At 34.7% G+C, this 27,937-nt stretch overlaps 2 protein-coding genes across 2 annotated transcripts; one reads left to right on the top strand and one right to left on the bottom strand.

Annotated features, from left to right (window-relative positions):
- The first annotated feature begins 18,356 nt into the window (after positions 1-18,356).
- Positions 18,357-21,924, top strand: LOC121730323 (rab11 family-interacting protein 2). The gene has a single exon (XM_042119322.1). The coding sequence runs from the start codon at positions 18,475-18,477 to the stop codon at positions 19,915-19,917; it is 1,443 nt and encodes a 480-aa protein (XP_041975256.1). The 5' UTR covers positions 18,357-18,474; the 3' UTR covers positions 19,918-21,924.
- On the bottom strand, positions 21,923-22,915 carry LOC121730326 (keratinocyte-associated protein 2). The gene is made up of 4 exons (XM_042119327.1): positions 22,815-22,915; positions 22,589-22,743; positions 22,149-22,276; positions 21,923-22,074 (listed from the first exon to the last, which is right to left on the bottom strand). Exons 1-4 carry the CDS (start codon positions 22,816-22,818, stop codon positions 21,966-21,968), a joined length of 396 nt encoding a protein of 131 aa, XP_041975261.1. The 5' UTR covers positions 22,819-22,915; the 3' UTR covers positions 21,923-21,965.
- Between the last annotated feature and the right edge of the window lie 5,022 nt (positions 22,916-27,937).

Here is a 27,937-nt window from a genome sequence, read left to right as displayed (position 1 = left end):
GACTGAGCATATGAACCACCGCTCAACGATTCATATGCGCAAAGTAGTGACTTTCCGTATATGAATCATCGAACAATGATTCATATACCCAAAGTCACCCTGCGCACCAGAGATGTGCACCGCTTCCGCATGGTTGTATAAAAACAATCCACGCGGGCGTCGGCAAACAACAAAAAGCGGTATTGTACTGTATGCGAAGAGCGTTGTACTGTCGTTGCGTATAATCAACCCACAAGCTACCTATGTAGAAGCTGGTGCAGAAAGCCCTGAATAGGGTTACTTTAACGTCTGTTGTGCAGCACGCGAACCTGCTCGTGATCATATTATTATCTCTCACAGACAACGCTCTTCGCTCTCGTTCTATGTCTACAGCAGCGTTGCCAGACGTCCCGATTTTGGCGGGACGTCTCGATTTTTTCATCAAAATTAAATGTCCCGCGCGGGACAAACTCAGTCCCGCTTTTCGGGGAAAGCCCGAACGTACGTGCAGCGTGCAGAGAAAGAAAGGTGCGTAATGAAGATAAGAGTGTGGGAGGTAAAGGGGTGGATTTTCTTTGGCTACTTTAGCTATCTATTGTCCCGTAAACGTCATTTAACGCAAATAAAAAGATAAAAATTAAAAAAACTTTCGATTTCATACCTTTTTTTTACATTGTCCCGCTTTTGACTGATGAAGCTTTTTCACTCAAAAAGTTCCAAAGTCCCGACTTGGCACAAAAAAATCTGGCAACGCTGGTCTACAGTGTCTTTCAGATCAACGGTTAGCCAGTGTCCAAGATATTTAAATTATTCCAATGATTGCGTGATTATTATTTAAACAAGTTAATATATTTAATTTACTTGGTATTATATAAAGCGTTAGGTTATAGGTAGTAAAGTGTTTAAATAATATGTCAGTTTGCTTTTTGTGATTAATGCAACTGTTATTATTATTGTTTTAAGTAGCTTTATCTTATTGTTTATGTTTTAAAACGACAGTGTAATGCTTAGATTTAATTTCGTTATTTTATTTTCATAAATTGTTTAGTTTGTTTGTATTGTTTAGTTTGTTTGTATTGTTTACCAAATAAAGTTTGTTTCTTTCTTTCTTTCTTTCTTTCTAAACTGCCTTTACTTTATTTTTCCACAAAATATCAGGTTTAAAGAGTAATATTTATTAAACCGTAGCGAAAATAGCGATATTTAATATTAAATATGTGAAATTTATATCAAGAGAATAATACGGAGTCATTACGAATTTCGCTGAGCTTGCCTTTCCAGACATTAAATCAAATGAGAAAATATTTTGCGAAACTTTTTATTCTTGTATAATGTGGTAATAAATTGAACTTTTTGTTTATGTGATTCAGCATATTAATGCTAAAAAGTCGCAATTTACCTGTTATATAATTACCCTAATTTTAAATACCTGTGTACCTTTGAGTATACCGCAGGCCCTCAAGAGTTTGAGAAGATAAAACATGATTTGCAGCCTTGCTTATACATATATCTGGCTACACACAAAATAAAATAAAAAGTGGATTTTTTGTGCAGCAGATGTATGTAAGCCATATTATGATGAAGAAGGTAAGTTACACGTTTTGTTTAAATTATTTGGAAAAGAATTAGTATTAATTCTCCTTCTATTATAAAATGTTACTTATCGACTTCATCTACTGCGGGGCTAAAATAGTCGCTTTGGAGAATCATAATATAATTCATTTTTATTAAATCGCAAAATGGTCACTCTGCTTGCAATTCATGTCTAGTAATTCACTACAAAGTAATTAGACCGTTCATTTTCTGAATTGATTGAGAGGAATTGCTAACTGTAACCAGTTTAGCCCGGCAGTTGTCTTCAATTACCAATTTAAAAAAGTTTTATAATTTCGCATTATTCCGAGAAAAAGAGTAGAATAAAACCTCGAATTACTGCAAAGCCGACTTTATCCCTCAAAGAGATTTTTGCTAACGAACCTCCGTGGTGATATATTACACAATAACCTCCGTAGACAGCGTAAACGGTTATTCTTACTTCCTTCTGCAGTACAATAACCGCAGTCCGTAGCGAAGTTAAAATGCTTATTGTTACTATAACTTTTTTATGCAAACACTAATGTTTTCTTTAGAAAAAGTATTAAGAATCAGCAGTATTATATTTCTGCAAATTAAGCGTAGTTTGCCTTGGCCCCGTATAAAAATTTATTTGGGGGCCCCATTTGAGAGGGGGGGGGGGGGGGTTTTATTATTTTTGCTGACGGACGTGACTTGATACGGCAGATACGGCGGTACTCTACGCCCCTGTCTGCAATATTTTAAATACAAGATATGCGTTTGAACTACGAAATTATAGCTTAAAAGCATCGTAATGCAATTATGACCCGGCTTTAATTTACACATCAGATACTCATTAGTATTATGATAATGTACGATGAGATATTTAAAAATAAAAATTGTACAATCGATCGTATTCTACAGTCAATAATCTCATAAATTACATTAATCTGATATTTTGAACACAGATTTTTTAGGAATTGTGCATTCCTAAAAAAGAGATTTTATGAGTGAAAAAATTCCCGTAGGACATATTATTACTGCATCGTTTTCACACTGGAGGCAGCACCAGCATAGACAGTAAACAAAAAGTTCTGTTCGACGTTTGACAACGTCTATCAATATTCTGATATGACGTGTCCAACATGATTTTGGTCGGATTGTGTACTGTATGTTTTTTTTCAAAGTATATAAGTATTTACCCTCCACCACTGAAGTTTGTCCGGAGTTATGCGCTCTCTGCTTCGACCTTTGCATAATATTTCCTATGGGCATACTTTTCGTAAACCCATTTTCCTTTGTTTCATTCTAAGGAAGTAAAATCGGTTTCTCGCTTCTATTCTACAATAGCTGTAGAATGCGGTCTATTCATCGCTGAACCAACAGGCCCATGGGTACGAAGTTATGCAATGAATAATAGATCGGCTACGGCATAATAAGAACCTGAATAAATATCCGACAGAAGGGCACTGGAAATCGCTTGAACTGAAATCCATTTAAAATACTATATTTTACTACGCTACAAAATGAATAGAAATATTTTTAAAGTACCACTATTATTCTGGCTGTAGTGGACAGAAAATAATTGTTTTTCTTAGGCATGTAATATTTGTAAAGCCAATGTAGATAGTGTCTAATGTATTGTATACTTGTATAGGTTACGATGGCACTGACATATTCACACTGTGAAAAAAGTCTCTTAAATAAAATAAAACAAAAAAAATGTAATAATATACCACTCTCATAGTCGTACTCAATGCCTGCCTTGGCATTACGATTTAAATATTCTCCGTTTTAACGCATTCAGCACCTTAATATGGTATTTGATTAATAATAGTTTTCATTCGCTTTCCGTTGATCAGCTTCACATGAGTTATTAACTTAAGTACGTACTAAATAATCGCATCCCAAGATGATCTTGATCATTATGTATCTTAGCGGCAAGAGCGGTTTATTAATGCGGGCCTTAGCTCTGCACTGTTTGTATTGGTATTTGCAGTTCCCTCTACAGTCTACTCAGTTTGCATTGGCGCTCCTTTACACAGTACAAATGCACTACATCTGTAACTTTAGCGCCCCAAGGTATGCCTAACTTAACATCAAGCTCAGGATTATTAAACCGCTATGATAGAATCAAGACTCCAAGTAGGCACTTCGTAGTATATATTTAGATTCTACTAAATCAAATACTTACATATTATATAGGTGATAACTGCTACGTAGGTAGCCTTGGAAACGAATAAATTCGTCGATGATGAAAAAAAATTTACCATCGACGCTAAATAGGGGGTCATATTAAGTAACTTAGCAAAGTTGGCTTGCAGGAGATGCTTTAAGTGTTGGAAAAGGAAAGATAATAGATAAACGGATTTAGGCAATATAATATCAAGCCTTGAGTTGAAATGAAAAACTGGCTAAGAGTGGTAAACCACGATTTTGTTTCTACCTACCCAGAAAATAATACCTATTGTAGAGCCTGCTCCTTATTGTTATAATTCAAATTTTTCCATTCTTCAATTTCTTCATCGTGAATAAGTTAAATAGTTCCTCCACTAATAGATCCTCAAAGCGTCCTCTGTCAATATTTCAAAAGGGTTAGAGCAGGCCCTCTCAGGGACTGGCGGAAAAATTATCAAAAGGACAGGAAAATTAGAGGAAAAATAGAGGTAAAATAGTTACGTACTTCAGGGTACCTCAGTCGTCAATACGTAGTGATTTATCTGGCATGTATAATACTTTGCTGTAACTATTAATGCTTTGCAATTTGCACAAAACTGTGGTTATAAGCATAATGTTGGGCAAATAAATTTTAAATACATAATATTCTAAGACTTCATGTGTAAATTATGTAATAAGTACTTAAGTACATAAAGTTATTGTTAAACAAAAAATATTAAATACCTACGTTTCATAAAAATTCGTGTCGATTATAACCAATAGCTATGTCCACACTGTGCACTTTCATGTTCAATTTTCGTCATCAACTTTCATATTGGCGCATTCAATTATAGAATGCGTCAAGGAACGCAACGCCAATATTGTCATTTTTGATGTTTTGGATACGTCGCGGGCATGCCTCACGTTTGCTGTTGACTGCGCTATAACGCATGCCCTTGACGAACAGAATAAGGCACAGTGTGGACAAAGCTAATAGGTTAATAACAATATAAATGCAAAAGTGTATCTCTGTTACCTCTTCACGCCTAAACCGCTGAACCGATTTTGCTGGGCATATTGAGTCCCGAGAAAGGACATAGGATACTTTTTATACCGGAAAAATGTCCGGTCCCCGAGCCATAAATAAACTTCGGCCAACGGAGTTTTGGATATCATATAGAAAGATTAATAAAAAGTCGTCATATACTACATTATAATCTATGTATTAAACATTATCTAAAGCTAATTTTAAGCGTAATCTATTAGTGCCTCGTACGCTTATAGCATTAATCATGTGAAGGGTCCTCTAAATATTTTCCATGAGCATGTGCCGTATAATCAAACTATGTTATAACGAGCGCGCCTTAACTTTATTGTTTATAACGCAGGCTGCACTCATTATGATGGTAACTAAGTCTTATATTATGCTTTATAGTAGCTTGATGTTGCTATTATAATGTAACATTGAAATAGCAGAGAATCAGACTTTAAAAGTATTTATACGTGGGAGAGCCATGCTTCGGCACGAATGGGCCGGCTCGACCGGAGAAATACCACGTTCTCAAAGAAAACCGGCGTGAAACAGCGCTAGCGCTGTGTTTCGCCGAGTGAGTGAGTTTACCGGAGGCCCAATCCCCTACCCTATTCCCATCCCTACCCTCCCCTATTACCCTATTCCCTCTTAAAAGGCCGGCAACGCGCCTGCAGCTCTTCTGATGCTGCGAGTGTCCATGGGCGACGGAAGTTGCTTTCCATCAGGTGACCCGTTTGCTCGTTTGCCCCCTTATTTCATAAAAAAAAAATTCAAGAAATTGTTACTTAGAGGTTTGTGTGGAAATGTAGATGTTTTAATATTTTTATTTATGAATACTGGCTACATCAAACTTATAACACCCCTCTTTTTTGTCGGGGGTTAAAAATGGACACGATCAATTTTGGTAAAATTTTTCACAAATATAGAGTCGAGAAGAATGAAAAAATGTACGATTCCTGCTCAATCTCCTTCACCTGTAAATTGTTATCAAACTTGCCACCCCTCTAAAGTCATGTGGTCTTTTAAATCATTATGTACGGTTATTTACGTTTAAATACTTTTTGCACAATTTAACAATTTAGACGTTTAAAAAGCGCCTCATACAAGAACAACCCTCCATGATAAAGCTACACCATTTAAATGCGTGCTTAGCAAAAATCCGACAGTGATTGATACATACAACTTGACGATACATTTTTACTTGTATGCTCCAAATTTCTTTTGATTTATTTCAATTTTTGCATTTTCTAAATGTGCAGTAAAAACAGAATACAGTTTATTTTATTCCATCGTTCTGAAAATCACAGTAGACAACATTTGAGTTTGAATACGGTGTATTTTGTTCTATGTAGAAAACTATATCAGTTGTTATTGTGATTTGTGTTCCTATATAATCTTTACTTAATATTATAAAGCGGAAGAGTTTGTTTGTTTCTTTGAACGCGCTAATCTCAAAAACTAATGGTCCGATTTGAAAAATTATTGCAGTGTTTCGATAACTTATTTATCGAGGAACGCTAAAGGCTATATATTATCACGCTAAGACTAATAGGAGCAAAGAAACGTGATGTTACGTGTATGACGTGGGAGCGCCACGCTTCGGCACGAATGGTCCGGCTCGCCCGGAGAAAAACCACAGGCTCACAGAATACCGGCGTGAAACAGCGCTTGCGCTGCGTTACGCCGAGTGAGTGAGTTTACCGGAGGCCCAATCCACTACCCTTTTCCCTTCCCCTCTCCTATTTCCTTCCCTACCCTCCCCTATTCCCATATTCCCTACTGCTATTACCCTATTCCCTATTATACACTAAAAAAAATATTTAAAAAACGCCATCTATTGACGCCCAGGAATACTAAAAACGCGACGCTGTTTATTTAAAAAACGCCATCTAGTTGACGCACAGGAATACTTACTATCAACGCCCTCTACCCCTAACATGCAGGTACTATCGTTCTGTCTAGCCTTCAGATTTACGCCGAACGCGCGATAAGGAACTTCGTTCCAAATATAAATCCGGCCCTGGTATAGGTAGGTACTTATTTAATTTAAGCATTTCCTGTATTCATAATTATATAATAATATTTATATTGGAAAATAAAGTTCAAACGCGTTAAACAATTTTAAGTCTTCCAAAGTTTCATCAATTAAATCCAATCGCGGATAGAATTCGTTTTGGAGCCTGCACCGATATCTTATGTTCCAGCCGACTAACAATGAAAAGCTTTTGTTTGAACACAATTGAATGTCATTTCAAAGTAGATTTTACCCGGCCTAAACTTAATTAATAAAGTTTCCCACGGGAACGGTACGTTTTTGGAATAAAAGTAGCCTATAAGGTAATCCAGCTTAGATTAAACGCGTTTGCTATATTATGGGAATCCGTAAATATTTAATCGCAGAATTCGCAGACAATACGTGTTTAGTGTTTTAGTGTTAGTGTTACTTTTTAGTATAATTGTATGTATGTTAGTCTATAAGGTATTTATAATATGGGCCAAGATGCCTGAGTTAAGTAAATAAATAAATTTATTTATTTATTTATTTTCTTTGGTTGGCATAGAAATTAATAACTGTAATATTAATACGTGAGCGAAAAACTTTGTGTCCTTTTTTAGGAAAAATGCGGAAACGTGGAGGAGCATGAAATTTTGCACAGTTATAGTTTATATGGAGAAGGAGTGCATCGAGACAATATTGTTTTAAAATTATGCTTTTATCATACATCATTTTAATAAATAAAAGATTACTCACCCTACAATACTTACTCACACTACCATCTCTTTGATTGACAGGCCTATACACACGAATTATACTCTTTTGTTTATGTTTGAAGTATGTTGTCAAATTAAAATGGATTGTCATTTTTTTTAATTCTCAAATAGTCAATATTGTAAACAGGGAGCCAAAAGAAGAAGATACTTAATTAAATTTAAGGTCGAATTTCGACCATTGGCCAATCTCTACTCTCTAGTTTGTGTAAATTACCTCTAAAACAGCGGTTCTGAAGGTACACTCTGTTTGTCAAGACATACGGATGGACAATCAAACGGACAGTGAAATCTTAGAAATAGTTTTTACCCCTTGGGTATGGAACCCTAACCTCCTCCTCCAAAACCGCAAAATGTAATGAATTTGTAACCGCAAAATTGATAACGAAATTTTCGATAATTACTCAACTTTCTGAGATGATCTTGTAAAACAATCTCGGCTTAAAATTAATCAAATATGGAAGTTTTATTCCTAAGTATTTCGGTAATTAGTCCAGGCGGACAAAGTTTACTTTATCGGATCACGTGCCTCAGTAATGACGTTTTAATGACGTCAGCTATCCTGTAGCCTGTACCACAGAATATATATTAGTGGTACCAACCTGTACTACAGAAATGTACACTTACTGATAACTGATAAGGCTTTGTAATTAAGCACGAGAGATGAAAGCGATTTTGTGTAACTGTTTTGTATGGATAATGTGATAGTATTTAATTCCTTTGTCTTGGTATAACACGGAAAAAGAATTTGTTATAAACGTCACAAAATAATAGTCATTGTCATAATACTTATCATAACTACAGGGTGTAGTGAACATAACTAAATGATATTAATTTAGGGTGTGTCCGTGTTCCTTGTAGGGAGTGACTGTGAAAGTAGCAGCGCTGAAAGACCAAATTTTTTTTCACTTTTGCATGGGTAAGCGCCCCAGCGTCAAGTCAAGTTTCCCCATGCAAAAGTTAAAAAAAAATGTTTGTCTTTCAGCGCTGCTACTTTCACAGTGAACTCTCTGCAGGGAACACGTACACACCCTAAAGTATTATCACTTAGTTTTGCACCTAAAGTATTATCATGTGGCGGTACCCACAATTCGCCTAACATTCCTGCATCGCGCTATCGAAGTATTCTGAGCCCGTCGGTATATATACGACAGCTGAGATGTATCACGTGGGCTTCGGCCTGACTGGGCATACCACCTCGCTCGGTCGGAAGATCTTCCTTTGGCCGCCACGCTCATATCCCACAATCACATTGTTACTGTATTATGTATAGCAATCGTCCCAACTTCCAGTCTTTGTTTTTCTGTTGTAAAACAAAATAAGCGATGAAAATAACGAGGACGTGATTCTCTGAAATGGGTGAGGTCGTGTTGTCTAGTGGTAAAGTAAATTAGGTGTTTGGGTACGGTGTCTGCAATGCGAGGTCAGAACTCATTCAGCTTGCATCATCTTCATGTGCGCTGAATGAAAATTGTCAAAACCTTAACATTTAGCCATAATTAATCTGTGGTAAATGAAATCTTCAAAAGCGGTAAAAATGTAGCGCGACCGAAACGAGACCTCGTTTCGCGTGAAATCGTTTAATATGAATGTTCAAAAAATATAAAGCCCTCACCTAATTACCTTCTGCTGTGTTTTTCCCGCTTCCTCAGCTTAAAATTGAAAAAAAAAAACATTTTTGAAAATTTTACCTTTTCATATTATATTATCTTAGTTTTGTTACTGTATTTCTATACTGTACTCGGCGAAACGAGGCGGTAGCGGTCATTGTTCTTTTTAGTTTAGACTCTAGGCGCTAAATGAAAAATGCTCGCACTGTATTTAGAATATTTAAAATAAAATTGACCTCTTATAAAGACACAGATTATTATTACAGATTCATCGGAAAACCTCTTGGTAACTCTTAGAATGATAATCTCCAATTATCATGAGTTCGACCGACCCGAGTACACCTTAATAGTCAATAAACCTAACTGGCAGCCATACCTTTAACAAAAAGTTGAGGGAAAAAACAGACATTGTTTGTAAAATGTATGTATGTTTTGTGGTTCTTATCCTCGTCGCTTGACGTTACAATTTATGCCCTAGCGTCATGTAAAAAAATCATTCGTATCATAATATTATATTGTAGTATTTTCAAGTAAGCCGTATCTAAAATATTTAAAGGCTTTGGGGTTTCAAGTTCGTAAGGCAAAAACGATACCCTTATAATTCCTCCGATTGGTACCTACCTACATCTGACAGAGGCTTACAACCGAATATCTACGCGTTAATTTAATGGAAAACCCTACTAAATAACATGATAATGTCTAAATCCTAGCAAACACTGTAAATATGGATATCAAATAGCAAGTTTCGGCAATCTTTCTTGTTCTATCAGAGAAATCAGTTTATAAGCAGATGGCGGACAAGCGTGATTTGGTCAACTCAATATTAATCGTGATGTGTCGGTTAGATTTGCTAAATAGTAGGTCTACTCAATATAGGTAGAGTGCCTACTTTTTATAAGGCAAAGGGCAACATCTGGAAAAAAACAAAACCCTCCGACTCCTTCACAATTTACACGATTAACAAACTATGGAGAGTCCTCTATTTTTGTCCCGATAAAGCCAGACACAGTCAGGCTCTCTGGTTGCGTGTCCGGCCAAAATTAATAGGTGTCCGGCTTTTGTACAGCTTTGAATCTATAATTTTATATGAAAATCCTACTAATTTTAGAAGGTTTTACACCTCACGAGATATAATATTCAAATCAAAATATCAATCAGATGTTAAATTGTTTAAATAAAACAGAAAATTTAACGTGAAAATGTCCGGCTTTTAGGTTTAACGACCTGGGCCTCTATCATGAGCTCTTAAATCCATTCTCTTTACGTCCTTATACTGACTGTATAAGGACGTAAAGTGAATGGATTTAAGAGCTCATGATAGAGGCCCTGGCAACCCTAACCGTGAATATCCGCAGTGTGCATATCCCTATTAGTACCAACTACCAAGTACCAACTACCAAGTAAAGTTATTTCTCATTACATAAAGATAACGTGAGCTCATTAGTAGTTTCATAATAATAAACAAGAAAAGAACCTTTGTTCCCCGCCGGCTAACTAATGACCCATTTCACTCATTGTTAGCAGCCCGTCTGTTAATTTTAAGTTTCGCTACAGCTACATTTTATAGCGCAATTTTCATAGAAAATATAATACTACGTTTAAAGTTAATTGTGACAGAAAAAACTTCATAAAATTAATGTTATGTAATCGATAAATGTTCCTGAGTAATGTTAATAATAAAATTTTAGTACTTACAGCGACTTTTATGCTCATCGTTGTAGTTACTTCTACTACTAGTTCTTTATATTTCCACCAGTAGTAAGTTTTGCGTTTAGACGCATAGAAAATAAGCTTATCGACTATCGACTGCAATGGTTGAACTTACTATCGGAGAAGTTTATTCATAGACAGATGGCGTTTATGTCAAACCCAGCCAGCGCCCAGCCTACAGATCGTGTACAGATCAAAACATTAAATTGACGTCTGACCAAATGACGTAGGTCCGTCAACTTTACTGTTGTTCTGTGCGGATACTAGACTAGGGATATGTCATATTGCTATACTGTGACTAGACAACGGAAATATATTTAATACTCTTATACTATACATATTATATTTAAGATTTTTATTATATGATACACATATTTAATACACATCCATGACCCAGGAACTTTGAAAACTTTTTGTTCCGTCGGCGGGATTCGAACCCGCGACCCCGGGGGTCGCGCTTGAGCTACCAACAGCCCACCAACTCAGCTGAGCCACAGAGGTCGTCAAATTATTGAACATTGTTCGTCTGGTTGAGCGACAACTTTGCGTTTAGAACATTAGGTACTTACCTACATGTTGGTTACATTTCCATATCGACGTTAGGTAGGTACATAGTGACAAACCTAGGTACGTACCTGACTCGGTCAGGTATGCCATTTGCTGTTAAATCTTGAAACTATCAACTTAGCCACAAAAATCTGTACCTAGCTAATTGATACAATCGTGGTCAACACAAACAATTAGGTACCTATTGGGTCAAAAACGCTCATCCGTGTTTGATCCTGGTGCCCCAAAGCCCGCCGTAGATAAATCCAATGTTCAATCGGCCTCCAATAAATTTAATCCTCAATCAAAATTTCCATTTAGTTCCATTTTAGTTTCCATTTTGCCCGAAGGCACGGTTTACTTTAAATTCCGAATGCTTTGTATTTGTAAAAGCTTTGTCCGGCGAAATTTGTGTGCATATCGTACGCTTCACGTATTTCAATTTTATCATCTTTTTAGGCAGGTTAAAAGTTCGCAATAATCACATATCGACGGTGGAAAGGCAAAAGTTACCAAGCGACATATAGCTATTTTTACAGGAGAGCCGTTTAAAGATTCACTTTTTCTTTAAAAAATCGTAGAAAATTAGCTATTAGAGATATTTTAAAAAATCCAACGGATTTTTAAAGTATTTTAATGCCTTTATTAATTGGTTTATTAAAAAAAAGGTATTTCTGTATACTTAGCGTAGAAGTGGCGTTTGGTTACAATTTACCTAAATTTAGAAGCAGGTAAAAGTTACCAACCGACAAAAACGTTTTATCTTTCAATCTGGTAAAGATATACTAAATATATATTTTTTTCCAAATGGTTCGAAGCAAAAAGGGTTAAGTAGAGATTTTCTTTTATTAATTGAACAAGCAAAGGGGTCTAAATTTCATAATATTCCATTATTATAACAAGCAATGTTTACTATACGACAAATAAAATTCTGTTAGTGTAAGTAATTATTTACCTGCCGCCAAATAAATTTGAGCTAGAACTCAAAAGTTTTTACTTTTTAGAGTCAGTGAGGAAATTTGCTCAGTATAGTTATGCTGCAATCGAAAATAACTGAAGTTAAACTGTTGAAGAAAAACCTGTCAAGTATACAATATTTGAAATATGCCTTTGAATAAATAATTTTCAAACAAATATAATTGAAGCCGAGTTCCTCGGTAAAAACAATATTCAGTATTCCAATGAACCGTAACTTACTTACCGACTTCTAAAATGTATGAAGATTGAGTACAGATAATATAGTTTAGGCTTAGTCCAATCGTAAAAATCGGCCAAGTGTGAGTTTGACTCGTGCACAACTCGAAGGGTTCCGTACCATTATAGAGCAAAAATAGGCTAAAATAGGTTTTTTTGTATGGGATTATTTATCTATTTTATTTTAATTTTATTATTAATAATTATAAAAGTATAAATACAATTGAGTATTTTGTGAACATTTCAAGTGCCCTAGCTGTTGCCATTATTGATACAGATATCAGCAAAAAAGGCCAAAAAATCGGGTTTGTTGTATGGGAAAATTATTTTTTTTAGAATTTGTTGTTACAGCGGCAACGGAAATACACTATCTGTAAAAATTACAGATGTCTAGCTGTAGCCGTTCTTGAGATACAGACTGGAGACAGACAGACAGACATCGAAGTTTTAGTAATAGGGTCCCGTTTTTACCCTTTGTAAGGTAAGGAACCCTAAAAAGGCACTACTATAAAATAAGAATTATGTAACACTTTTTAATTTATTCATAAGAATATTAATTTTGTTTTTGCCAAGGAAGTCAGTTCCAATTTTTTGTTTGAAAATAATTTATTTTTCTCTTTTTTACGGCTAGTCAATAAGGAATATAGTTTCGGTCTGTCCATCTGTCTATCCATCTGTCTGTCCGTCTGTCTGTCCGTCTGTCTGTCCGCGGTTTTTCTCAGAGACTATAAGGCCTACAAACCTGTAATTCGGCATGAATGTACATCTTAATCAAACCGACAAAATGGTAAGTATATAAAACCTTTAATTTTTTTTGTGGTACCTCGTCCACCCCACCGTGTGGAGTGTCGTTGGATAGGTTTTTTAAAAATATTATGAGTATTCAAAGACAATTTTCCGATTTAGGGATCCATTTGTGAAATATGAAGTTTTAAAGTGGAACAAATCGTAAGAGTCTAGTCTAAGATGGTCCCGTGCGAGTTTCTTACGCCGGTTCTTCTCGGCGGGGTAGTTCCCGAACCGGTGGTAGGCGACGTAGTTTCTTCGTTCGACTTTCAAAAAGTGTATCGTGATACACATTTTGAATAAAAAGATATTTTATTTATTTATTTATTTAGTGTCCCCCCCTTCTACCAGCTAAACGGTTGCTTCTGAAAATGTGAAAAAATTCACGGGGGTAAGAAATATGCTGAATTTAAAAGGAAAACTATCACGGCTAAGAAGACATTCATGAGTTATTGAGTAATAGTCGATCAACTAAAAAATTGTATTCGTAGAAGTACAAAGGAAATTTTCGTTCAAACTTCAAATTCCTTTGAATGTAACTGAGATGATGTTGTTAGTAATGTAAAACACATTATAAATGTACATTCATTAACTATACAAAAATTATCAAAAACTAGCGGTACTACGGAACCCTCATCGCCCGATACGCACTTGGCCGGTTTTTTTTTTCGTGTCCATGCCAAACATTTTCATTTCAAAAATCATTTTCCGATTTCGGGGTCCATTTGTGAAATATGTAAAAAGGGGAAAAATAACGAGTCCAGTGCCACCCCAATCTACTGTGGATGTGTCTAATGGAAATGTGAAAAGTTCACGGGAGTAGCAAAGATGCTGCATTTAAAAGGAAAACACTCACGACTAATAAGACTTAACAAGTTATTTATTAATAGTCGATGACATTTTAAACAAAATGTGTGAAAAATATAAAGGAATTTTTCGTTCAAATTCCTTTATATGTTACTGAGATAGTGAAAAATTATCAAAAACTAGCGTTACTACGGAACCCTATATTGCGCGTGGCCCGATACGCACTTGGCCGGTTTTTTTTAGTTATCTAGATGTCTATTACGTATATTGTACGCAGTCAGTGGTGGATAATTTTATCTAAGTGTATATAACTACCACAAAAGTAACTGTACCTGGGTGTATTTAAAAATAATACACATTATTTTAATGTGATTGACCATGAGAAGTACCAATAATAGGGTCATGATTGACGGTGCGTGCAGCGTGGTATAATAACTTTATGGTGATGATGATGACAATTGATATATTGGCATATTATTATGCTTAAATAAGTTGTTTAAATGCTGAAATCCCTGAACATCTATCTATGAGGATTGAAAAATTCTGGAGGGAGGTTAGGGAGGGGACACATTTTACCACTTTGGAAGAGTCTCTCTCGCAAACTATTCAAGTTAGAAAAAAATGATATTAAAAACCTCAATATGGTTTTTAAAGACCTATCCATAGATACCCCACATGCATAGGTTAGATGAAAAAAAATTTTTGTTTCAATTACCTACCTATGGGGACCCCTAAATTTTTTATTTCCATTTTTGTATCAAAATCTTAATGCGGTTCACAGATTACATCTACTTACCAAGTTTCAATAGTATAGCTCCTATAGTTTCGGAGAAAAGTGGCTGTGACATACGGACGGACAGATAGACAGTCAGACAGACAGACAGACATGACGAATCTATAACGGTTCCGTTTTTTGCCATTTGGCTACGGAACCCTAAAAATGGTTATTGCTTATACCTCTAAGTGAAGTTGTGTATTTTTTATTTTTTTTATTTTTGATAAATGTTTTGTATGTATGTAAGTATGTATGTTCGGGTAAAATTTTGCAACTCATTTTTGAAGTAGATATATTTAACCGATTGAGCTGAAATTTTGCATACACGTTTAGTTTAGATGACAATGCACGATATGGTATGTGACATCACTCTAAATCCAATATGGCTGATCATCCAAGATGGCGAAATAATTATTTTCTATGCAGTTCTACAATATGGATATTAAATGGAAGGGCTTTTTGAGAGTAACTCGAAAACTAATGTAATGTCATTGTGCATCCAATATGGCGGCTCATCCAAGATATTTTTATATAATTTTTATATATTTTTATATAATAGTTATTTTTAATGCACTACTGCAATATGGGTATGATATGAAAGGGTTCATTGAGAGTAACATGGAAACGAATGTAATGTCACTCTACATCCAATATGGCGGCTCATCCAAGACACGGGAATAGTTAATTTATATTCTTAAAATGCCCAATTTTAACGAAAAAAAATATAAAAAGTACATGTGATTTTTTTTGGACAATGCCCATTCCCGGGAGCATGGAAGAAAGGTCGACTCGTCCTTATTCCTAAGGGCGGGCGACCACCGGACTGTGCGTCGGCGGTGCGGCCGATTGTGTTGCTGAACGAGGTGGGCAAGGCTTTTGAGCGTATTCTTGCCTTCCGCCTCGTTCAGCTCTTGGAGGAAGGCCCTGGACCCGGACTGTCTGATAATCAGTTTGGGCGGTCGGTAGACCGTCGACGCCATTAGGCTTCTTAAATCGGTGACGAAGAGGCGGAGCGCTGAGGGGAGGTGGTTGTGGCGGTGTCATTCGACATCGCCAACGCCTTCAACAGCCTCCCTCACAGCGTAATACGGGAGGCACTTGAATATTTAACAGCCTCCTCACAGGATATAGAATATTTCGAGGTGCCCCCGTATCTCGAGAGGCTGTTGAACGAGTATCTCTCCGATAGGAAGGTCGAGTACGAGGACGGGTCGGGGTCTCTAAAGAGGCGGAGCGTCGAGTGCGGCATCCCTCAGGGCTCAAATGTGGGCCCGGATTTATGGGACGTCGGCTACGACTGGGTCCTCCGAAGCGGTCTCCTCCCTTGCTATGGTGCTACTCTGCTATTGCGACGACACTTATGCACTATTTCACCACTTTCGAAGAGTCTCTCTCGCAAACTATTCAGGTTAGAAAAAATATATATTAGAACCTACCAATATACAAAAAATCAGCTCGTTAGGGTTCCGTAGTCAACCAAGTTTTGTTGATTGCAGAACCCTAAAACGGAACCCTTACCAGCAGATTTTTTATAAGTATATTGGTAGGTTAATAGTTACATAATTTAAGAGTAACATTGTCCTACAAATAGAACAATCCATATTTTAGGACCATCAAATCAAACTATTAAATCCTTTCTATCTTTGTTAGCTACCACTTTCAAGATTTTTCGCAAATAAAATTGTTGTTCGTCATATTTTGATGTCGATCAAAACGCTAAAAATTCCTCCTATTTTGAGCGTTTTGATCGTTTTTAATTGGTTTTTATATCATCAAATGGAACGCGGGGATAGTTTAGTCTTTGTTAAAAACACGTTTCAAATATTATAGTATTTTAAAGCAAGCAACACTCTTAGTGTTGATGTTGATCATAAAGTCAATACAGCTATGATATTCTATTAAAAAAAAAACAATACGGTATATTATGTATATTAACTTTATGGTTTTGATGTAATATTTTATTTAATACCTACGTGTATTAATTATTAACCTTTACGATTTTATTTTGAAATAAAATCGATTTTATACCTATTCGATTGGTGATGTCATTGTCAGTTTCGTGAGTGTTCGGAAGCCACGATGAATCATTACAGATTTGACAGTTCGTAATTTGTGTCTACGCCAGTGTTGCCAACTATGGGGATTTCCCACTAAATTTAGTGGAAAAAAAATAATTTTGTGGGTTTTTTAGGGAGTAAAATATTTTGGAGATATTTTTGGGGATAAAAATTTTGAAGAATGGAATATTTTTTTAATAACAACCTTAAAGTGGTTTTTTTGTGTGTTTAAAGTGGCTTTAAAGTGGCCAACTTTGCCGCGAGCGACCGCGACGGACGAAAATTCAAACGAAATACCACTTTATGACATAGGCTAAAGGTTTAATTTTACTCAACCACTAGCTTTTACGCCGCCGCCGCGCCGGTGGCAGCATGGGTCGCCACTCGCCACGTAAATGTCAGAAGAAAATGATACCTATATTCTATGTCATAAAGTAGCATTTTATTTGATTTTTTACCGGTCGCGGTCGCTCGTGGCATAGATCCGAAAGCCACCTTAAGCCCGGCAGCACATTGTACGAATTCTGATCAAAAGCAGATGAATCTCGCCGGACCGCCACCCCGCACACTATCTGAAATATCCTTCCGGCGAGTTCGAGCTCACTCGGCTCAGTACAAAATGTAATAGACAACGCGGACGTTCAACTGTTTCTGATCAGAAATTTCGGACAATGTGCGGCCGGGCTTAAGATGGAACTGCCGCACAAAGCACATGTCGTATAGTCTTTTGAGTCGTACCAACTGACAGTAGTAATGGGAATTATTGCTATTTTCTATTAATTTCATTAACATGCTAATTTTGATGTCACAGCATGCTAAGTATTATTGCTTTGCTATTTGCTAAAAACGCGTCATCGTGAATTATCGGTTCGCATCGCACCGCCCGCGTCGAGTATTATTTCGCATCGAGTGAAAAATAGCAATTCATTAACAGTTAACACTGCGGTGCGTAACAGCGCGGACGTGATTTTTATCATGATCGCAGACCATTACTTCGCACGATAATATTAGCAATCGTATTTTTTAGCAAGTACGATTAATTTAATTATTGCTAATGGGCATTTAACAATTAATTATTATTGCTAATGCTATTTTTACCAACACTAGCTGACAGTAGGCTGACAGATTATTATATTTGTTGTCATTGTATGTAATGAAAAAAAGAAAGATTGAAGTATTTAAAAACTGCCGGCCTGTTTGTTTGTTTGGCCTGTTGAAGGCGTATTTCAGCGTTTTTAGCGCTTAGTAGAACATACCGAAAGAAATTTTAAATATTTTGATTTTTTGGGGAGTTTTTATTGAAATTTAGTGGGTTTTGAAGTTGCTTTAGGGGGAAAACGTTTTGAATAGTTAGCAACACTGGTCTACGCCTTGTTTCGGAATTCGGATTTCGGATTTTTGTTTGAGTGTCAGTGTACAATAGTATCTAGTTTTTGTTCATATTTTGCCGTTTAATGTGATTTGTTATTGTTAAATCCTCACAAAATACAGAAAAATATGTGGGATCCAACTCACGTCCAAGTTATTGTCCAAAGAGCTAAAGGATTACTCATAAAAGGTAAAAACGGTACAAATAACTGTTTCGTTACAATATCACTCGGTAAAGATAAATTCCAAACTTCTGTTAAACATAAGGCCACAGAAAACGTAGATTGGTTTGAGGAATGCGAATTGCGGATACCTTCACAGGGAAACACTGCAGAAATCGTTTTGAAAGTATACGATGAAGACTTTGTCAAAGATCATTTACTAGGTCAAGTATCTATTCCGTTAAAAGACCTCGATATATACGAAACACCGAGAAACCGATCGTATCCCTTGCGTGGGAAAACTGGCAAGGAGAATGATAAAAATAGAGGTGAGCTAGAGGTTAAAATAGCATTCACTGTTAAAGAAGGAAGTTTGTCTGACCTCAGCAAGAAAGATAAACACAAGTCGTCTTTGTCGAGCATCGCCCAAAACGTCGGCGGCAGTCTCATGAGCATAGGAAGCATAGAAAAACGTAAGGGCCTCAAAAAGTTTGCTAAAAACCTGGGATCAAAAATCAATCTCAACAAAAAAGATAAGAAAAGTGATTCATCTTCTCTAGGTGGTAGTGTGGGTAACTTAAGAAATTCTGTTCTGTCTACTCCTGACACATCTACACCAAAGAGGTTGCCAACTGATCAAGCAGATCCCGGGGTCATCAGCGAGGATGAGGACGAATTTGCATTTGATGATCTGTCCCACAAAAGTTCAGGCAGCTCTCTGAATGTAAATAACAATTCATTTTTACCAAGAAACGTAAAAAATTATACACCATCTCCTGTAAATGCCTCGCTGGAGAATTTGGGTGGTGGAGAATTTCTCAGAAGATCTACGAGCAGCAATTTGGTGGCCTCAGAGAAACAAGCCCCGCTTAAACCAGTACGATTAAGTCTTGATACATTCACTGCGCCACAACTGCCCGCACAGGCTCTGAATAAAGATGATGAATGGTCACAAAAACTGTATTCCAGAAAATCAATTAGCCAAACTATGATTGACAGAGAAAAGTCATCAAGCCTGGAAAGGAACAAAAAACTTGATAGCCCCAATTCCCTTAAAGAAAAACCGAGCCCTAAGTTTTTCAAAAAATTTGGTAACAGCAAACCTAAGAAGCTCCTCGAAGAACGCATAATAGTTGGAGAAGAGAACATAGTGGAGGAAGATTATGTTAATCCAGCCTTTAACAATTTACCCAAAACGGTTTTACAGCAATTTGAGGATATGTCACGAGAAGATTTAATTGTAACAATTTACAACTTACAAAAAGATGTTGAATCTGAGAAGAAAAAGAACAAGGATCTCGAAAACTATTTAGATGATCTTCTATTGAGAGTTATGGAGACTACTCCAAGAATCTTGCAGAATCCATATGTGAGAAACAATAGTATGCATATTAGAAACAAGCAAGTATAGGTTGTTTATTAGGCCCCAACCTATATTAAGAGTTTAATGTACCTTAAGTATTAAATAAATCAAATTATTTAAATAGATTCATAAGATTGATTTCGTATTAGAAACCAAAAAGGAAGATAATTTATTTATTGATTAAAATTAAATAGTAAATGAATGTCAATTACTCAGTAGAGTGAAGTGTAAAGTGCCTTACTTTGCAACAAAAGATGTGATGAATAATTACTCTCAGATTTAAGCTTAGACAAAAATTGTACTGCTCGTATTATAAATATTTATAGCAGGGCTTTCTGAAGTACATTGTTATTGCATGTCAGATAAACTTAAGTTTGATTCAATTAAGATATAATCAAGAAGAGCTCTGCTAAAGCACTCTGAACCATATTAACAATTCAAAAAATCTTTAACTCTTAAGTGCCAAATTAAAGATGATTATAATTGTTTTTGAGATTTGTACTATGGCTAAAAGTTTATAAAGGCATGTTTTGTTTAAAGTTTACTTTATTGTCCATTATTATTTAAGATAGTGTAACAATATAATATTTTAACAGAATTAAGCAATTCATGAACAAATATGCTACATATTATAGTTAGGTGATATTCCATCCTTTATTTTTATCTTCAATGTGTAAAATTAGTATATGGAAAAATATTTTTAGTCATCACTCATGCCTTCAGAACAAAAGAGGCTGCACTGACTAATTATTATAAATTTTAATAAAATGTATGTATAGTGTGTTCCTTATTATAATAAAGACACACGTTAAAATAATTTAGCCTCTTTTGGACTGTTACTTTTTTAATATTATATAAGAAGAATATAGAGTTCAAATATTTGGAAGCAAAGAAACCTTGTGCAATATCATTATAAGTCAATAGTTAAAACATATTTTTGTACAGGGACTTGTTGAATTTCTCATTTAAAAAAATATTCTAAAGTTATTTTAAAATGTGTAAGATAACAATTAAAATCAGTTGAGTTATAATATTATTCTATTTCATAAACATTATCTTAGATAGGTACTTTGTAGATTGAAATAAGCAATACTTTCAAATGTAGATTAGATAATGGAGTTGTGATTTAAGATATAAATAGTTGGGTTGTCTTTAATATAATCAATAAACAATAATATATTAATAAATTAGAGGCACTGATTCCACGATCATAGAAATCCTGCAGAATGTACAATATAATGATTAATGGCCAAGTGATTTTTGTATAACAAAAAAAAAAAAGAATGTAACATTTGTTTTTACATCCGTCCTTAATATTATAATGACAAAAATATTTTCCTTTCTCTTTTGTTGATGGTTGTATAGAATAAGTTGTACAATATAATACTTATATAAATGCAAAATTATTATAATGCTGAATTCAATATCACACTCATCTTTGTCTACATCAGAGGTTCCCAAACTTATTTTGTATACTGCCCACTTTGAGAACAAATTATGCTACTTGTAGCGCCCCCCATTCTTTGAATTTAAAATGCATTCAGATGAAATTAAGTTACAAATCACCGCCCCAATGCCTCTACCCAATGCCCCCATTTTTATTCTGGGTCCCACACCGCCTTCCTTAGACCTTCAGCGCCCACACAGGGGCATTATCGCCCACTTTGGGAAAGGCTGGTCTACACGTTGAAGAAAATTCCTTAAATGATTGCCTTTAACATTCCTTGCATGTTTGATTACAATGTTTTTGTGGTTCATTTATTTTAAGTATTTCATGGAACTATTGCATGCCTTCTTCATGGAGCATGTAAAGTTATTCAAATGACTTAATTTTTTTTTTTAATTTATAAGGACTACTTACTCTTATGTTTTGTTTGTCTAACAGATAAGAGAAAAGTATGTTTATGTTTAAAAGTGATTTCACTTTTAAGAATTTCATTTAATCATAGGTAAAATATGTTCACCATACACGTGAATATGGTTATTCTGATTATTACTGTACTCATGTTAGAGATACTGTACTGATACTGTACTCATAAATAAAATGTGAAAGTTAATAAGATTTGTTTTATTTATAAAAAGATTATGTATTGAAATTATTTGTGACGTCTGCCTTTGACTTGTACTGGCGCAGCGACTGTGGTGGCATAAGTCTTCTGGGATAACTTATTCATGTAGTATATGGTGATCAGCGAAAAGATTAAGCTGAAAAATACAAAAGTATGTTATAATTTTGAAAACAGAAAATAAAACTCTGCAACAGATCTAAACAAACTTACCAGGTTGTAAAACAAATTCTGTGTACCATTCCAGCAGCTATAAGTGAAATAGCCATAGAAAGGATGATTTCTGGCAACTTCAGTTGGAAATTTTTACCGAACAAGGTGGCTTCTAAATTTCCAACAGCCTGTGGTAGTTTCAGGATATCATTGTGTTATAACAGTGTAAGTAAAAACCACTACAGAGATTTTGTTCTTAAACTAAATAATATACATTTCCTTTCGATCGCGGAAAAACGAGACACAATAGCTTATCTATTGTTACCGCGGCCGGATGTGGCCGGTTGGGGCTTCATGAAACTACAGGTTCCTTTCAAATCACTAATATTTAAATAAGCATGTGGTAAGTTGTAACAGGTTAATTTTTGGGTGTTCTACCTATACTTATCTATAAATTGGCTGTTTAGAAATAAAAGGCATCGCTGGATAATAAAGGATACAGTAACGATAAACATAAACAATAGTGATCCAAGGTATCCTCCAAGTATGATTGTTGCTGGTGAGCTTACTAAAATGGGTTTGTACATCTGCATTCCAGAAAATATTAACAAAGTTAATATGGATGATAACACGAAGGACGTGGCACTGTTTACAGCTGAAATATAACACATAAAGATTAAATTAAGAACTCTCAAGTTCACTTCAAAAGTTAAACTATTTTCCTACCCATTTTAAATATTGAGTGTAGTAATTATAATATAATATAAATATTTATAGCCGGTAAATGGTATTCATCTACAACAACTAACAAGAACAACGCTTTTTTCTTGCTTTTTTCTTTGACAACACAGATTAATTTAAGTTGTTTGACAATTTGCTAATTTGACATTCAGACGACAGACAATTTTCTACTCTGAAATTTGACAACTTGTTTTTTTAATATCCTGAAACGTAAGGTCAAAACAACTATATATTAAGCATAGACTTAATATATACTGTCGTAAAGACCACCTGACAACCCGAAAATGCGTGACTATTTTCGATCTGTCAATGTGTGCGTGTGCTAGTGATGTATATTTTACTATCGAGAGTATAGTATTTTGCTATCGATAGTATAGTCCGTTCGAGTTATTTTACCTGAGTTTCTAGAAATAAATAATATGCAACTTTGACAGATTTGTATTTCAAATTAGGTATCATAAATTTTAATTGGCAAAAAAAGGTGACGATTGAAAAGTAGATACACATTTTCTTTTGGAATGATTTTTCAATCGTCGGATATGTTAAGACGTGAGGTTCTTATAGGGGTAAATAATGTACACATAACACATTATAAAGTTACTTATTTATTACTCAGGTAAAATCTATCTGGTAAATCAGTCCTTATATTGAAAGTAAACGTTGAAAGTAAACAACACACATAGTATATTATATTTTATTCTTAAATTAAATACATATCATAAAATATCATATTTTTTATTATAATTATTTCCAACTGACTTCCAAACAGGAGGAGTCTAGACGTTCGGCTGTGGATATATTTTTTATGTATGTTCAACGATTACTCCGCCGTTTATGAACCGATTTTCAAATTTTTTCTTTTGTTGTACATTGTATTGTTCCGAGTAGGTATTATGTTCACAAAAGTGGTGGTCTGGTGATGGAAACCATGAGAAATCGAGGTGACTCCTTGATATTCAAATGGGAACATATTATGGTCCCAGAAAACGTTCAAAATCTTTCGATTAATAAATTTAAAAAAGTAGTCAAAGAACGTTTTGTGCCAAAGCCTATTATAAGGTCAATGATTTCATAAACGATGGCACATCTTGGGAATGCTGAATTACTGCTTGCAAGGCTACTTCTACATGACTTACAATTATTATGTATCTATCTATGTTTACATTGTATAATTTTTAGTTACAGCATTGTAAATTTTATTTTAAAAGATTATTTTTTTCTCACTTTTTTTGGTAAAAAGTGGGCCCCGTGCGAGTTTCTTACGCCGGTTCTTATCGTCAGCTTAGTTCCCGAACCGGTGGTAGGCACCATGTATTCTGAAAATATATTTTATTTTAGATTTGTTTCTGAACAAATCTAAAATAAAATATATTTTCAGAAATTTTCAGAATAAATTTTCAGAAATTTTCAGAATAAAGCAATTTTGATTTTGATTTTTTAAAACACCAACTGTAGGTATAGAAAACCTTAAGGACAGCTAAAAAGAGTAAAATTATCATTTTTTAAACACAAAATTAAAACCGACTACCAAGTTAATGACAATTCTTATTCTGTACTCAGTATTAATTCTATTCTCAATCTTCATTATTTTGCAATCGGTACCAGCTAACCTAATCGCCAGTTCTCTGACAGAATAGGTATAACTGCAACTTATATACTTAGGACTGGTACCGACTTCAAAATTATGAAGATTGAGTACAGAATAAGGATTATTTAATACTTTTTAGTTCATTTAAGTATAATCTTAAATGAACTAAAAAGCAATAATTGCTTATAATTGCTTATATTTAATAATTGCTTCAGTAACAAGTGCAACAGTATGTCAAACTTACTGGCACAAATAAAGTTGGGATAGCTCCTTTAACCAAAATAGTATTTATTCTACTTTTTCTTTAAAAATTTTCAATGAAATGTTTGCTACATATTGTTGAATTTTTCTTGGGATTCCAACCAACACGCCCAATTAATTTCAGCCATTTTCCTCTTATTAGAGGATCTTGAGGGAATCTGTAAAACAAATGATTATGATATATAAATATAAACCTTCCTCTAGTTTTAGAGTCACTCTATATTATAGTAGTTATATTATATTAGCTATATTATAATATACTATATTATAGTTAAAATAAGATAATATGTCCTTTTTAGTCCGGCCGCACATTTTCCGAATTTGTGATCACTAAAATTCGGACGCCCCGTCCCGCTCATACATAGTATGATGTATGAACAGAGTGCGTTCCGCCGGGCGTCCGAATTTTTCTGATCAGATGTGCGACCGGGCTTAAGGTGATAAATATAAAATTAAATGATTTTTAATTTTAGTTTTATGTTATTGTAAAATATCGATAAGCATATCGATAAATTTGATTCAAGCACTAGCGTATATGTAAATTTTTTTTATGAAAAATGTTTCTTCAAAATTTGTGTAATATAAGAACAATAGTACCTTTAGTTACGCAAAATATGAAAGTAAAAGGGACGATACATAATATTTTATTTGAAATAGAGAACTAAAGACAGAATAGAGCGAAAATAAACACATCGTAGCAATTAGGACTTAGGACATGAAGATTAATTACCTGTGAAACACGGACGTAAGAAAAAGTGAAATGTATATTTTTCAGGATTATTCTTATGATTTACACTGCAAACAATTACAGCACAAGTCAACATTTTTAAATATAATAATATTTATTAAAAATAACAAACAAATTGAACAATATATTGGAAATACCGAAAGGGCATAAAAACGACTGACGACTTTTGACGACCTGTCAAATAAAAGTGGTTACAATTTTCATTAGACTGCCTCTCTCTTTTCATCTTGTTATAATTCCATAAAGGATTTTCTTCTCTCTCGCACTCTTTGTTGGTCTTTAGCATTATAGGTTTATGATATTAAGCGCTTATTCCATTTATCCTAGCTAGGAAGTCCTAGCTAGGACCCTAAAAAATTTAGTCAAGTGGAATAACATTTAGAAAGCTAGGATCCAAAATCGGAAAAAATGTGGCTTCTAAGTGACTAAATCAGTGTCGCCAGATGGTTTCAACCTTTTATCTGTAGTGGGAACTGCAAAATCTGTATTAAAGTCAATTTATATTATGTTATAAGATCTGGAATCCATTCGTAGGTATTTTCTTAAGTCTGCTGGTTCCAAGTAGTTCAGAAAGTTCATAATTCATAATTTTTCGTGGAGCAAAAATTTTTTCAACCATCTTTTTCGCCTTTTGAAATGAATGGATGGACAACATTGAAATGACACTTGACTCTTGACGTAAATAGTTTATCTGCCGATCCACACTCGCGCGCGACAGCACGCCGCGGACCGCGGCCCGCTGTCGCGCGCGAGCTATCCCCCATTATTAGATATAGGAACTAAATTTGACGTAAAAATGACGTTTGGAAGTCGCCATCATGTCGCCATATTGGCGCTGATAGCAGCAGTGGGAGTATTTGGAACTAATACTAGTGATGTACAACTGTCTTTTTATTATCGATGAAATATTTCCAGATTCAGATAATGTAGACCATTAGGACAAAAATATTAAATTGAATAATACAAACGCTACGTATTTGTATTAAATATTACAGACTTCCTCTCCGTAATTTAGATTATAAATTAACAACGATTTCATACGTAGATAACGTGAAGTAGCAGTACCTACCTATCTATAATCCATTTATTTTTACCCGTTAGCACTACGAAAAACTAAAAATAAAACTGAAGATAAGCTTCTAACGAAAACTTTGTTGAATTGTATTTTCTAATTTTATTTCTAATATTATCAAAGTAGTGCTACAGTGTATCGTATTAAAGCTGAACAAAGCTGAATAAGTGTTCTGTGTGATTAGACCCTAACTAATCTCATCATATAACATTATAAAGCGGAAGAGTTTGTTTGTTTAAACGCTCTAATCTCAGGAACTGCTGGTCCAATTTGAACAATTATTTCAGTGTCAGACAGCCCATTTTATATATTTTATTACGCTGAGACTAATAGGAGCTAAGAAATAGAGGAAAATGTGGAAAAAGCGGGGGAATGTATAACGTGAAGGATTATATAGGCTATTTTTTGTGGACCAATTTGTCTGTGTAATTAAATATTCACGTGGGAGAAACCGCGCGGAAAGTCTAGTAATAATATAAAAGTTCCCTATTTAGTTATGGATCTAGCAAGCCAATTTTTATCGATTTACTTTATCTCATTTGATTTTCGCCATTTTGTCGCTGATTGCAGAAGTGTGAGGGAAATTAACTAATTGGATAATGCGATCCATAAATAAATATGGAACGTTTGAATACATTTTTTTATTGGGGTGGAGTAGACCACATAAGGTATTTATAAATAATAAAAATATATGTGCGATACTTTAACATTATATTTTATTAGTTACCGTTACACAGTTACAGTCTGTCAAGAAAGAGTAGACGCTGAAATAAATTTTCCAAACATAATCACGATCAAATGGTAGTTTTGCGCCTTGTATTTTCACAGAGAACGTTTGTAGTTTGTACACTTCAAATAGTAACGGCAAGCGGTAGTAGCAATTATCGGACGCCAACCAGGCTTTTCAATTTTTTTCAACCATAATTCCAGTCTTCCTTCGTCAGACGGAAACCTGTCTGTATAAAAATCGGTTATCGGAGATTTCAATACAATTATTATAGATATCGATAAGTTTTATCGACAGAAAACTCCAACACTATTGAATTTTATTGTTTATCAAAAATCGGTAAAACAAAGGTAAATATGTGGTGAATACGGTATAATAAGATTAGTGCCACATTTTTAAGTGCCTAAAATCACTTACTTGTGAAATGTAACCCCACATCCCTTTTTGTACCGTGTTTTACATAACATACACCCTTTCATTTAACTATGAACTACCACCACTTATATATTTGTGTTTTAAAAGGTTTTACGCGATTAAGTAATATATATAATGTATATACATATATATATATATATATATATATATATATATATATATATATATATATATATATGTTTCGAATGTCACAAAAAAAAAGTGGGTATCATAGATCCAGCGTATACGTAGTATCCCTAAGTAGTCTGTGATCCAGCGTACTTGTATGATGGAGATC

Source organism: Aricia agestis, chromosome 9, assembly GCF_905147365.1.
Source record: "Aricia agestis chromosome 9, ilAriAges1.1, whole genome shotgun sequence".
Taxonomy (NCBI): domain Eukaryota; kingdom Metazoa; phylum Arthropoda; class Insecta; order Lepidoptera; family Lycaenidae; genus Aricia; species Aricia agestis.
Note: the sequence above shows the minus strand (reverse complement) of the source record. Positions and strands in the feature narration are given on the sequence as shown.

Coding starts and splice junctions, on each gene's coding strand:
- LOC121730326 (XM_042119327.1), bottom strand. Junction 22,277..22,588: donor TGTTTATGTTTATCGTTACT/GTATCCTTTATT, acceptor AAACTACCACAG/GCTGTTGGAAATTTAGAAGC. Junction 22,075..22,148: donor AGAATTTGTTTTACAACCTG/GTAAGTTTGTTT, acceptor TGTATTTTTCAG/CTTAATCTTTTCGCTGATCA.
- LOC121730323 (XM_042119322.1), top strand. CDS start 18,475: ATGTGGGATCCAACTCACGTCCAAGTTATTGTCCAAAGAGCTAAAGGA.